The following is a 14484-nucleotide window of genomic DNA, read 5'->3' on the forward strand; positions in this document are numbered from 1 at the left end:
GGATGCCCAAGGAGCTGACCCCACTCTTGCAGCCCTAAGGGAAAGTGTGAAGAAGCAGAGTGGACAGCAGGGTGACCAAGTAGTTTATGAGCAGGGACTCTATTATAGGGTCATTGAGCCCCCCCCCCCCCCATAGGCCATGGGCAGGTTATGAACAACTAATTGTCCCACAGGCATAGCGCTTGGCACTGTTACGCCTGGGCCACAAAACTCCCTTAAGAGGCCACCAGAGAGTGAAACGTACCAGACACCGGCTAACTAAAAACTTTTATTGGCCTGGCATTTCTCAAGACGTAACCAAATTCTGCCACAGTTGTGAAGGATGCCAAAGAGTAGGGAAAGTTGGGGATTTGCGGAGGCAGCCTCCTCATTATACCTCTACTCGTTATAGATTCTTCCAGAGAGTTGCAGTTGACTTGGTTGGTCCACTGTCCAAGCCTTGCCGCACAGGGAAACAATATATCCTTACGGTTGTAGATTATGCAACTCGCTACCCAGAGGCAATGGCACTCCGTCGCATTGATGCTATGTCCGTCGCAGATGCCCTGATCCACATAGTCTCCAGGGTGGGATTCCCTAGTGAAATCCGATCAGATCTGGGCCCTCAGTTCATGTCTCAAATCCTGCACTGCCTTTGGGAGCGATGTGGAGTCAAATCCATCCACTCCTCACCATATCATCCCCAAACCAATGGGTTATACGGGAGGTTCAATGGGACCCTCAAGAATATGCTGAAGACATTTGTGGAGTCAGGTGAAAAGGACTGGGAGCGCTATCTACCCCATCTGCTGTTTGCCTACAGGGAGGCCCCTCAAGAGTCTAAGGGCTTCTCCCACTTTGAATTATTGTATGGGCAGAGGGTACGTGGTCCATTAGATCTGCTAAAAGAACACTGGGGGGGGCAACAATCTGACACCCCCATTGTACCTATGTACTAAAATTGCGTGAGAAAGTAGAGCAAATGGCAGGTACAGCCCACCAACACCTCTCCATAGCTCAACAAAAGCAGAAGACCTGGTATGACAAACACGCCCGGGAACATTACTTCCTGGAGGGGGATCACGTCCTTCTCCTCCTCCCAAGAAAAGCTACAGACCACCTGGGAGGGTCCCTATATAGTGACTCAGCGCCTACATGACACAACTTATGTAGTGACACCTCCAGACAACCCACAGCAATACAAGAGGGTACACATTAATATGATGAAGCCATATTATAGCAGAGAGGACATAGTGTCCATTCCTGACCTTCTACCTGACCCAAAGAAACAGTCAAGTCACCCTGGGGAAACAACTCACTTCCTCACAACAAGGTCAGCTACAACACCTCCTACAGTGCAACGAGAGCATCTTTACATCCTTACCAGGTCATACAACATGGACTGAACATCAGGTACATACAGACAAGAACCCTCCCATTCGCTGTCAATCATATTGAATCACAGTCAGTGAGAGTGGAGATGGGGGAAGAAGCTCGATCAGATTTTGTGTTGACTACAGAAAGCTCAATGCCACAACAGATGCCTACCCTACGCCACACATAGATGAACTTCTAGACCGACTGGGCGGGGCTCAATATTTAACCACTTTGGATTGGAGTAGAGGCTATTGGCAAATACCATTAGCCAGTGATGCACAGGCCAGGTCCGCTTTTGTTACCCCGTTCAGACTACACCAATTTACAGTTCTGCCATTTGGTATGACAAATGCCCCTGACACTTTTCAGCGCCTGGTAAACCACCTTCTGGAGGGCTGCCAAGACTTTGGCCAATCATACCTTGATGATATTGTAATATACAGCAAAACTTGGTGCTGGACAGTAAACTCTCTGCAGGACTTACCTTACGCCCAGACAAATGTCAGTTAGGCAGAAGTGCACTATTTAGGCCACCATGTGGGTGAGGGGCGACTGAGAGCAGATCCTGATAAAGTTGAGGCTGGAACTCACTGGCCTACTCCCCGCACCCAGAAACAGCTTCAGACTTTCTTAGGGACTGATATTTATTATCACAAGTTTATCCCTAATTCAACTCTATTGTCAAACCCCTCACAGATCAGAGCAGTCAGAAAAGGGCAAGGACCATACAGTGGACACCTGAATGTGAAACTGCAATGACTACACTGAAGTCCCTTCTCTCCAGTTCCCCCGCTCCTCGTTGCTCCAGACTTTACTATAAGATTTCTAGTTCAAACTGATGCTTCTACATATGGAATTGGAGCAGTTCTCTCCCAAGTCAATGATTAGGGGAAGAGCACCCAGTTATATTTACCCCCGGGAAGTAGACTGGCGTGTGGATTGTAAATGATTGTTGTCACTATTTTGTCACATACATGTCGGGATGTGTTATTCCTGCAACTGTCATCAACTCAACAACTGTCACATTCAGTTCACATATTTCTACCACTGTTCAGTAAAGCATTTTGAGAGTTACCTGCTGATGAGTCTCTTTAGGGTAACTTCTCAACACCCATCCATGTTGCTGATTAAGCCTAGTTGCTAGGGGGTGAAATTCCATAGCAACAGGACTAAACTGGCAGTTAGGCAGGTTAAAAAGAAAAAGGCTGAACTTGATGGACGTGTGTCTTTTTCAAACCTAACTTAATATATTACTATGACAGAGACCCCTCATTGTCCCAATTAAACAGAGGGTTAGAATTAGTAACACGTTTATTATTGGACTGAGAACATTGGGGTCCCAGTAATAAAGGGGCGGCACCAGGGAATATGGGGGGACAAACAGAAATATAAATAATGAGGGACCCCAAGAGCAGCGGCTCCTGATTCTGTAGAGCAGCGGGGAGACTGACAGCTTGGGGTCCCCCAGTACAAACAAACTCACAGCTTTAAGGCTTCATATCATGGGTGGGAGCAAGTGGGTGCCCTCCCCTCCCCTCCCCTCCAATAACCAGCACCCCTCATGCACAGCTGACCTCACACTCATTTGGGGGGTGAATATTAAAAGAATTAAAAGTGATTAAAATGACAGAAAATGCCCCCCCTCACTCCCTTACCCAACTTGCACACCAGCCAATGACAGGAGGAGCCCAGAGCACGGCCACACCCACCCCTCAAATAATATATATAATAAGATGTAAATATAGAATTATAAAAGCATCAGAGCATAAAACAGGAAGCCCCCGGGCCAGATACAGTGGCCATGTTTCCTCCAGCGGCAACGACACAGTCTCAAGAGCTGACACTCGCCGGATCTCCATCTTCATTCTTTAGCCGCTTTTTGGCTCGGATCTCGTTCATGGCCTCCTCGATGGAGCGGGTGTCTCTCTTATTGGCAACGGGAACTGGAGAAACAGAAAGGGGATTAATAACAATATGGCAACTCCCAACCATGGAGAAGCCCAAAGGCACCTGATATAGGGGAGGCCCAGGGCTGTCTGATATAGGGAAGAGAAGCCCAGGGCTGTCTGATATAGGGGAGGCCCAGGGATGTCTGATATAGGGAAGAGAAGTACAGGGATGTCTGATATAGGGAAGAGAAGCCCAGGGATGTCTGATATAGGGGAGGCCCAGGGCTGTCTGATATAGTGAAGAGAAGCCCAGGGATGTCTGATATAGGGAAGAGAAGCCCAGGGCTGTCTGATATAGGGAAGGGAGGCCCAGGGCTGTCTGATATAGGGAAGAGAAGCCCAGGGCTGTCTGATATAGGGAAGGCCCAGGGATGTCTGATATAGTGAAGAGAAGCCCAGGGATGTCTGATATAGGGAAGAGAAGCCCAGGGATGTCTGATATAGGGAAGAGAAGCCCAGGGCTGTCTGATAAAGGTACAAAAAAAGGAGGGTTGTGGGTGCACTTCTAAGGCCATATAAAGACATATTTACGTACAATTCTCCCCTGTCTAAATAATTCAATGCATATACAAGTGCATGTATTTAAAAAAGAAAAACAGGGTTTTTAGTTACAAAGTTGTGATCATAAAGTTGATAAGCCCCCATACCATGTCAAGGTAAACCCCATACAGTGGTCCCTAACTTGTTTACCTGTGATCAGAATATAAAAGTTCATATACGTCTCTGCTTAACAACATTACTTGGAGTAAAAATCTCCTGAAACTTGGTTTCAATCTGTGGACAAGATCCTCCCCCACCACCTGCGTATGCGACTTTTAAAAGAGAGACTTCCCAAACCAACACCCGTTTTTTTATAACAAATGTGATAATGAAGAGACTATAATAAAGGCAAAGTAAAGCTGTATATATATAGGTGCACACGTGTGTGTGTATGTGTGTGAGTATAGGTATAAGTACAGGGGTGGGAGAGCAGTACAAGAATCATTTGAGGATCTGCTATAGAGGCTGGAGCTGAATGGTGGGAAGTAATCAGGGTGTATGGACTGGTGCCACTGCTGCTACTACACCCGTATTTACTCCTCTATTTATGAATATGGCTCTACCGGTCAGGGCAGGATGTATGGGGTTAAGTTCTCCTCTCTGGAGGCAGGACAAACAATTAATGAATTCTTAAGCTCCTCCTCTTCCTGTGTCTCCCTCTATCGTCCGTTTTTTGTTTGTCCTGCTCGGAGATGGAGGCCTCGTACATTCCTCCTCACATGGATTTCAAATTATCAGGTGATCTCTTAACTGTACTGAGCCCCACTTGGGCAGTGTGCTCTCCGTTAATTGAGCCCCTAAGATTATGGTCGTACCTTTATGTGAGTCCTATTGTAGAGCGCTCCATTTTTTCCCTCAGCGCTTGTATATGGAGAGCCCTTCCCATCACTAGGGGAACTGTTGTGCTCCCTTACTCTTCAGAGCAGCGTTATTGGCCAGTGTGAGCCCACCCCCTGAAGATTTGGGCTAGTGATGCTCCACTTAGAATGGCCAACGGTTCCTCATCTGCAGGAACGTTCAGGATGACCTGCGGAATTCCCCTGGAATCTCCCAAACCCGTCTCAGGGCTCTGCACTGCTCCCGTCAGCTTCCCAGCACTGATTGACTTGGAGTAGTGGTTAGAAGTGGCTTCCGCTTTTCGGTGGGTCACTTCCGTTCGCCAAGCAGCAGCGCACCAATTGGGCTTGCGATCTACAGTGACGTCACCAGCGAGTCCGCACCTCAGACTTCTAAGCAGCTTTATCGTAGCTAAGTTTTCTTATCTTCTGTTCATACTTCAAGGCATTCCCATACTATTAAAAGAAGGGTCAACGGTGTTATTTACACAGTTATTAGACTGGGATGGCTCAGTCTAAAGATCTTCTCGATCTCATGGAGGATCTATCTTCAATCCCTATTGAGACCCAATAGCAAGGCCAGTCAGAAAGAGGGTAAAAAAGAAAGGAGACATTAACTGCATCTCCTTCTCCACCTATTTTACCTAAAATGAGTAGATCTATTCAATCTGCAGATTCAGATACTGATTTAGGACCACCTTTAACACAATCTACCATTGCCCTGGTGCACGCTATTCAGGGCCCTCCTACCCCTCCTCAATTTTCTCCTGGCCCTTCAAATCCAGCACCTGACTCTCCTCAACCAAAAGCTCAGGAATTTTCTTCAGCTATCAATACCACATCTACAAATCAGCAAACAATCCCAAAAATAGATTAGTGTCTCTTCTATTTGAAGGCTCACAACTTTTTGGCCCTGAGCTAAAAAAAAGATAATTTCAGAAGTGACAGGAGGGAAAGGAGCATTCCTACCCCAAGGAAAGAGAACCTGGGGTTCCTCACGCAAAGATACGCACAAGCGTAACGATCATAAAGACAATGGAACAGAGGTAGATCTAGTCCACAATCCTCTAAAAAGAAGTTCAAACCATGACCATCACAGCCAAAAAAAACTCTAGGAAGGGGAGACCTTCGAAAAGTCAGGATTCCTGACTCAGTAACTCTGCAAGTCAACACAAGAGTAGGAGGCAGAATGCAACAGTCTACAGAAATTTGGCAAAATGTAATATCAGATGCATGGGTACTAAAAATAATTTCTTTGGGTCTCAGAACACAACATTCCCTCCAGCTGTCAGGTTTGTCTCATCAAAGCAACCTCCCATCAAAGCAGAAGCCACCACCATCATTCTTCATGACCTTCTAGAGAAAGGGGTAGTAAACTTAGTTCCTCCAAAGGAACAATTCCAGGGGTACTTGGTACAAAAGAAAGATGGTGGGTTTTGTTCAGTGCTAAATTTGCACTCACTAAACAAATCAGTAAAATATCAACGCTTCAAGATGGAAACAGTACGCTCCATAACTGCATCCATCCCCATAGGTGCATTCATGACAAAAGTAGATCTAAAGGATGCGGTGTTTACACATTCATATACACCCTCAACATCACACATTTTTTTCTCAACCAGCACCAATTCCAAGCAATGCCCTTCGGCTTAACTTCAGGGGTATTTACGAAGGTGTCGGGAGCTCTAGTAGCGACGATTTGCACACTAGGAGTTCACATATATCCATATCTCGACGACATCTTCAAATTCACAGAATCGAGAGAAAAAGCACATCACGACACTCAAATATGCTTTCAACATCTCAAGACACGGCTGGATAATAAACCTCCAGAAGAGCATTCTTACGCCCAGTCAGATTCGACCATTTTTAGGGTTGGTAGTCAACTCCAGAATACAGAGTCTTTTTCTCCCCTCAGAAAAGATTGGCAAGATCCAATCTTCCTTATGAACATTGCAAGGCAATACGCTAACAGCTTTTACCGTACTTGGACTCATGCCATCGACTATAGATGAAATACCATTTGCAAAATTCCACATGAGACCAATACAAAGAGAATTTCTCAGACAATGAACAAAGATCACCAAAACTTAGCACAGCCAATCTTATCTCTCCGAGTGCGATCCAGCCGCCACTGGTGGGCCAGGGAGAACAACCTCTCCAAAGGAAAACCATGGCATTTACCAGTCCCTCTAGTCATCTCAACAGACACCGGCCTCTAAGGCTTGGGAGTGACATGGCAACACCAATCGTGCCAGGGCCTTTGGAACCTTCAGCAACATAGGCTTCACATAAATATCCTCGAGATAAGAGCAACATTCAATGCCCTCATTCACCAGTCAACATGTCAGTGCAACTCACGTGTGTATTCAGTCGGACAACAGCACTACAGTCATGTAACTCAACAAACAAGGAGGTACAAGGAGCGCAGCAGCAATGTCAGAGATTTCAAGAATAATCCGTTGGGCCGAGAGAAACTCAACGATCCTCACAGCCATTTACATTCCAGGTCTTCAAAACTGGCAGGAGGACTATCTCAGCCGCAACACATTAGACCCAGAAAAATGGAAACTCAAGGACTCAGTGTTCCAACTAATTACAGACAAATGGGGCACCCCTTGTGCGAATGTTATGGCATCCAGACACAATACTCAACTACAAAGATTCTTCTCCAGGATCAGGGACCCAATGGCAGAAGCTGTAGACGCACACCGTGGTCCTTTCAGGTGGCTTATTCCTTTCCACCCATCCCGGTTTTACAACAAACTCTCATAACGATTTGACAGGAAGGAATTCCAGCAATATTAGTGGCACCAGCATGGCCGACATGAAGCTGGTTTGCAGATGTGATAGAGATGCAAGAAAACCAACCGTTCAGGTTACTCTACTCCAGGACCTTCTAACTCAAGGTCCCTCTTGGTACCCAGACGTACACAAGCTGAGTTTAACGGTTTTTCTATTGAATCTGGTATCTGGAAACAAAAAGGATTTCCACCAGCCGTGATTAATACTAATACGACCAACAACAGCCAGAGCAAACCATAGAATCTGGCGGTCTTTACAAGGTCTTTACCAACTCAGACCACCAACTAAAAGTCCAGTCCCTCCTTGGGATTTAAATTTAGCTGTAGAGGCCTTGCAGGAACCTCCATTTGAGCCCATTGATTCTGTGGAATTCAAGTTCTTGACTCTTTAGACGGTTTTCTTACGGGCTACAGCTTCAGCAAGGAGAGTATCGGAATTGGCAGAACTTTCTTACAAATCTTCATCCAGACAAGGCAGAACTTCGTACTGACCCAGACTTTCTTCCTAAATTGGTCTCTGCCTTCCATTTAAACCAAGACATTGTGATCCCATCACTCCAGTCTCAAGACTCAGCACAACATTCTGACATTAGTCTCAAGTTAGACCCAGTCAGGGCCCTGAAAACTTACGTTATGAGAACCGAGTCCCTTGGAAAGATCCCCTGTTCATACTTTTCGGGGGACACAGAGCGGGGGAAGAGCTCCATAGCTAAATGGATAGTGGAATCCAGATCTGAAGCTTATAGCAAAGCTCCTTCACAGACTTTACAGCCAACGGACGCTAGAGGGAGACACAGGAAGAGGAGGAGCTTAAGAATTCATTAATTGTTGGTCCTGCCTCCAGAGAGGAGAACTTAAGATTCTGGGTCACATGATTTTACTTTTGGGTGGGAGCAGGGGTAACACTGGGGGGCCCTCTCACTCCACTCTTTTAGTTAAGTAGCCTGTGCAGAGAAAGTGCCCATTGTTGTGTGCAGAGCAGAGGAGGGGGAGGAGTCTAATGGAGCAGGTGCTACTCACAGTCTCTCTGGGTCACAAGATTTTTGGGACTTAGAGGAAGAGTCTGCAGGTTGTGGAGCCAATGGGAAGACTTTGTGAGTAGAATTTGGGAATTTGCAGCAAAGTGAGGCTGAGAGGTTTGGAGGAAGAAATACAGGGAAAGGATTAACCTCATGTGTTGGTCCCTCTGCTTGTGCTCAGGGGGGCACAAAACCTTCAAAATACTCAAATAGAAGCGTCTCCTAGGGCCCCCCCCCCCCACTATGCAACACGGCAGCCGAGTAGCACAGTACAAGGGTCCTAAAGAGATCAGCCCCGGATCATACGAGATCAGCCCCGGATCATACGAGATCAGCCCCGGATCATACGAGATCAGCCCCGGATCATACGAGATCAGCCCCGGATCATACGAGATCAGCCCCGGATCATACGAGATCAGCCCCGGATCATACGAGATCAGCCCCGGATCATACGAGATCAGCCCCGGATCATACGAGATCAGCCCCGGATCATACCAGATCAGCCCCGGATCATACGAGATCAGCCCCGGATCATACGAGATCAGCCCCGGATCATACGAGATCAGCCCCGGATCATACGAGATCAGCCCCGGATCATATTCAGTATTTGCCCCCACTTACCACAGCCGTAAGCCTTGTTGGCCTGCAGAGTGTGAGCCGCATCTTTAGCTGCCACTTTGCCAATCAGGTGACTGTATTTATCCTTATAGTCTGACGTGGGGCTCACTCTGGCCGGGGGTCTCAGGGCATCAGCTTGTGCCTCTCGCAGCGCCAGCTCCTGTAGGGGGGGACACACAGGGGAAAGTAAGGGGAGTCCAATGTGTGGGTGTCAGGGTGAAGCAACGGGTCAGAACATGGAGTTGTACAAAGGGACCCCCCTGTGATTATGAGGCGGGAGCCCAGTCGGGGGCCACAGACCCATCTCACTGCCCCCAATGAAAGGCCAGTGTCAGTGTCAGTGGGAATCTCTGTCCAATCACAGGCTCACTAATTGGGCCCATTAGGATCAGTACAAGCAGAATGTGGGGTGCAGCTCTGTGCCCAGATAAATACTGCCCCGTCCCACACGGAGGTTTGTCAGGGGCCACAAGCTGAGCACAAGAGCTTACACTTTTACACTAACGTAACAACTCCCATAAACCTGAGCAGAGACACTGGAGAAACAATTCATAAACACCAACAAAATTCATCCCACTGATTCTGATCTATTGGGGTTCAGCAATAATGTCCCAGCCCCCCCATATATCACATTATACCCCCAATGTAAATACCTTCAGCTTCTTCTTCTCTTCAGCCTTACTGGGGTCCCACTCCTCCCCTCGTCTATACGCCTCCAGCTCTTCATCTGACGGGGCAAACTCCTTATACAAAAGAGAGGGGGGCATTTTAAGTATCACTCATGTATTATAAGGGATAATGTACCCCCTACTGTAAATGATAAGGATATTAGAAGTCACTGAGGGGTTGTTCTGTGACCATATAAAGGCACAAGGCTGCAGGCTGAGTTATACAGGGAACTCTGAGTATCACTCATGTATTATAAGGGATAATGTACCCCCTACTGTAAATGATAAGGATATTAGAAGTCATTGAGGGGTTATTCTGTGACCATATAAAGGCACAAGGCTGCAGGCTGAGTTATACAGGGAACTCTGAGTATCACTCATGTATTATAAGGGATAATGTACCCCCTACTGTAAATGATAAGGATATTAGAAGTCACTGAGGGGTTGTTCTGTGACCATATAAAGGCACAAGGCTGCAGGCTGAGTTATACAGGGAACTCTGAGTATCACTCATGTATTATAAGGGATAATGTACCCCCTACTGTAAATGATAAGGATATTAGAAGTCATTGAGGGGTTATTCTGTGACCATATAAAGGCACAAGGCTGCAGGCTGAGTTATACAGGGAACTCTGAGTATCACTCATGTATTATAAGGGATAATGTACCCCCTACTGTAAATGATAAGGATATTAGAAGTCACTGAGGGGTTGTTCTGTGACCATATAAAGGCACAAGGCTGCAGGCTGAGTTATACAGGGAACTCTGAGTATCACTCATGTATTATAAGGGATAATGTACCCCCTACTGTAAATGATAAGGATATTAGAAGTCACTGAGGGGTTGTTCTGTGACCATATAAAGGCACAAGGCTGCAGGCTGAGTTATACAGGGAACTCTGAGTATCACTCATGTATTATAAGGGATAATGTACCCCCTACTGTAAATGATAAGGATATTAGATGTTAATTAAAAGGGAACCCCCATGTAATGATTATTCTCGTGCCACTGACCTTCTTGAATATCATCACATAACGAGTCTCCTCATCGTCCCCAAAAGAAAAGGACGTCAGGCCGGCGACTTCCACAACATCGTGACTGAGGGGGAGAGCAGAGCATCATGGGACACGGAATGTGAACATGGGACTGGGGTGTAGAACATATAAAGTGACAGAGAGACTCACACGATGCTGCGCTCAATCTTCCCCATCGACTCAAACTTCCTCCTGGTCTGTGAGCTGTCCTGTATGAACTGACTCACCTCCTGCTCCATCTGTGGGAAACAAGAACATACTCTCACCCATGTCACCCTGCAGGGGGCGGGACTCTCCTTCTGTCTGTGTCACTGTATCACCCTGCAGGGGGAGGGACTCCTGTCTGTGTCACTGTATCACCCTGCAGGGGGAGGGACTCTCCTTCTGTCTGTGTCACTGTATCACCCTGCAGGGGGAGGGACTCTCCTTCAGTCTGTGTCACTGTATCACCCTGCAGGGGGAGGGACTCTCCTGTCTGTGTCACTGTATCACCCTGCAGGGGGAGGGACTCTCCTTCTGTCTGTGTCACTGTATCACCCTGCAGGGGGAGGGACTTCTGTCTGTGTCACTGTATCACCCTGCAGGGGGAGGGACTCCTGTCTGTGTCACTGTATCACCCTGCAGGGGGAGGGACTCTCCTTCTGTCTGTGTCACTGTATCACCCTGCAGGGGGAGGGACTCTCCTTCTGTCTGTGTCACTGTATCACCCTGCAGGGGGCGGGGCAGACACTTACCCGTTTCCTGAACTCCACTTTCTTGCGCTTCTCGTGCTCCTGCATTTTCTTCAGCCGGGCGGCCTGTTCTAGAAGGAAGAGAAGAGGTGGATGAGACACACAGAGAAGGGGCAGCAGTTTGGGACAGAACAAGTAGAAATATTCATGTTGCTTTGGTGATGAAGGTTTTATTAGGGAAGTCCAGGAGGTGTTTAAGTCCAAGAGAGACGACCTGCAATTACTCCCAGGACAGCCCTTGAGAGTCAGTCACAGATGTCACCCCAATACTCCCGAATACTCTCACACTCCCAAAGTCTATACAGTAGGGGGGGGGCAAAGTGTATACAGTAGGGGAGCAAAGTGTATACAGTAGGGGGGGCATAGTGTATACAGTAGGGGGGGCATAGTGTCTACAGTAGGGGGGCATAGTGTCTACAGTAGGGGGGCATAGTGTATACAGTAGGGGGGCAAAGTGTATACAGTAGGGGGGCCAAAGTGTATACAGTAGAGGGGGGGCAAAGTGTATACAGTAGGGGGCCAAAGTGTATACAGTGGGGGGGGGCAAAGTGTATACAGTGGGGGGGGCAAAGTGTATACAGTAGGGGGGCATAGTGTATACAGTAGGGGGCAAAGTGTATACAGTAGGGGGGGCAAAGTGTATACAGTAGGGGGCATAGTGTATACAGTAGGGGGCAAAGTGTATACAGTAGGGGGGGGCAAAGTGTATACAGTGGGGGGGCAAAGTGTATACAGTAGGGGGGCATAGTGTATACAGTAGGGGGCAAAGTGTATACAGTAGGGGGGCATAGTGTATACAGTAGGGGGCAAAGTGTATACAGTAGGGGGGGGCAAAGTGTATACAGTAGGGGGGCTGCTTCCATGTCACACCTTGGGCACATTGGGAAGAACCTTCATTATAAAAAATGTCTGTCTGTACAGTCTGATCTGTGTATTAAATTCAGGGGACATGGTGTGATTAATATTCACTGTTCATCAGTAATTGGTGGGACCCCCTGTATCTGTAGCCATTATGTGTATGTGATTATAAAGATCAGTCTGTCCCTCTAGATTCAGGTAACGAGTCCATTATTGTCTGACATTACTTTCACTACTGGATTGAGATGCTGAGACAGAAGTCAGACTATGGAGCGTTAGTTATTGCGGGAGATTCCCAGTAACATGGAGGGACCTGACCCGGTCACTTTCCCATGTCTCCCGTAGAGTATTGAGACCCGACTTTAACATCACCTGGGACAGATTGAAGGGACCAGGCCCGGCTATTCCCGATTTCCCCATAGGGGAGTGTGTGGCAAATTGAAGGACATGAACCCCAATACGTTCCAAGAATGGAGCAATGTCTGACCTGGTCCCAGTGGAACATGAAATAAGGTACAAAATGGCGGAGAAGTTGCTGCAAGTTCTGGATCAGTGACATTTATAAGAGACTCAGACATGGGGCTCGGGCTTGTTGGGGGATCCTGGGGGCAAGTGTGGAGCCAACTGTCTGCAAGTCACTCATGTTCTTCTCATGAAGTTTATCACTGAAATCTAACACAATACCTTATATATAGTGAATAAAGTACCCCCTCTTGTAAAATATAAGGATATTATAAGTTACTGAGGAGTTTCATGACCATATAAAAGTACGAGGCTGAAGGCCGAGTGTTTTTATACAGGTCATGGAACTCCGAGGTGACTTCTAATATCCTCATATTTTGCAACTGGGGGTACTTTATTTATTATAATACACAAATTTCAATGAGTCATGTGACAGAATGACATCAGAACTCACTGTTTATAACTGATGACATCACTACTCACCGTTTATAACTGATGACATCACTACTCACCGTTTATAAGGATATAATTTACAAGATATTCATGGCTTTTGTGTATTATATATATATATACACACACACACACACACAACATGGCTCATTTGTGCAACTGATTTATTAAATAAAAGCAATATCCATGGGCGGGGCCTGTTCATACAGAGACACTGCCTGGGATACAGACTAGTAACAAACTACTAATAGAACAACCTCCTGTCACGTGATGGGGGCAGGTCCATTCTCTTATGGGCACACACAGAAAAACGTACAAGTCCCAGCTCTATCCCTTCCGCCCTCACATGAGAGATTGACAACAACATGCGCCAATAAACAGTCGGGTAAGGGCACGCTCACGTCTTGTCCAATTAGACATCGGCCCCCTGTAGCCAATCGCGTTCCTCCTTCGCTACTGCGAGGAAACTCCCATATTTGAGTGGCAAAGGAACTGACCAATAGCGAAGCCGAGTCGAGCGGTAACAATAACTGCGTGCGTGAGGCTTCCCCGGTTACTTCCCGCCACACGTGAGGCTTCCTCATCGCTTCCCACAGGCGGATCCCCCAAAACCCACCTTTAGCCTTGCGCCGGGACTCCTGGTCACCGACCTGCGGCGGCCGCTCCATGGAGCTGAGAATTGAACCGAGCAGATCCGCCATCTTGGACTGTGGCAGCGGGGGCGCGCCCTGGAATATAAGCGCGGCCCTGCCTTAAAGGGGCAACGTCCTATTGACATGGGAATTCCTCCTCGTGCCTTGGGCTGTCGGACCCTCAGTAAAGTGCGATTCTATTATTTGTGGTTTTTGACTTATTCAGCTTTTTATTCAGTAGTTTGCAGTTTCAGCCATCTGGTTGCTAGGGTCCGAATACCCCTAGCAACCATGCACTGATTTGAATAAGAGACTGGAATATGAATAGGAGAGGCCTGGATAGAAAAATTAGGCATAAAAAGTAGCAATAACAATAAATGTGTAGACTTACAGAGCATTCGTGTTTAGATGGGGTCAGTGACCCCCATTTCAAAGCTAAAAAACAATCAGAAAAAAAAACCATATTCCCTATCTGTCCAAAACCAACCCCCCTACCCACCAGTATTGGTCCAACCCACACACCCCCT

At 47.1% G+C, this 14484-nt stretch overlaps 1 protein-coding gene across 1 annotated transcript; it reads right to left on the reverse strand.

Moving 5' to 3' along the window:
* Nucleotides 1-2649: 2649 nt before the first annotated feature.
* On the reverse strand, nucleotides 2650-14097 carry LOC108703437 (sperm-associated antigen 7). Its single transcript, XM_041588982.1, has 7 exons — nucleotides 13942-14097; nucleotides 11559-11626; nucleotides 10975-11063; nucleotides 10804-10888; nucleotides 9776-9865; nucleotides 9126-9282; nucleotides 2650-3299 (listed from the first exon to the last, which is right to left on the reverse strand). Exons 1-7 carry the CDS (start codon nucleotides 14024-14026, stop codon nucleotides 3187-3189), a joined length of 687 nt encoding a protein of 228 aa, XP_041444916.1. The 5' UTR covers nucleotides 14027-14097; the 3' UTR covers nucleotides 2650-3186.
* Between the last annotated feature and the right edge of the window lie 387 nt (nucleotides 14098-14484).

Source organism: Xenopus laevis, chromosome 3S (genome assembly GCF_017654675.1).
Source record: "Xenopus laevis strain J_2021 chromosome 3S, Xenopus_laevis_v10.1, whole genome shotgun sequence".
NCBI classification, from domain to species: domain Eukaryota; kingdom Metazoa; phylum Chordata; class Amphibia; order Anura; family Pipidae; genus Xenopus; species Xenopus laevis.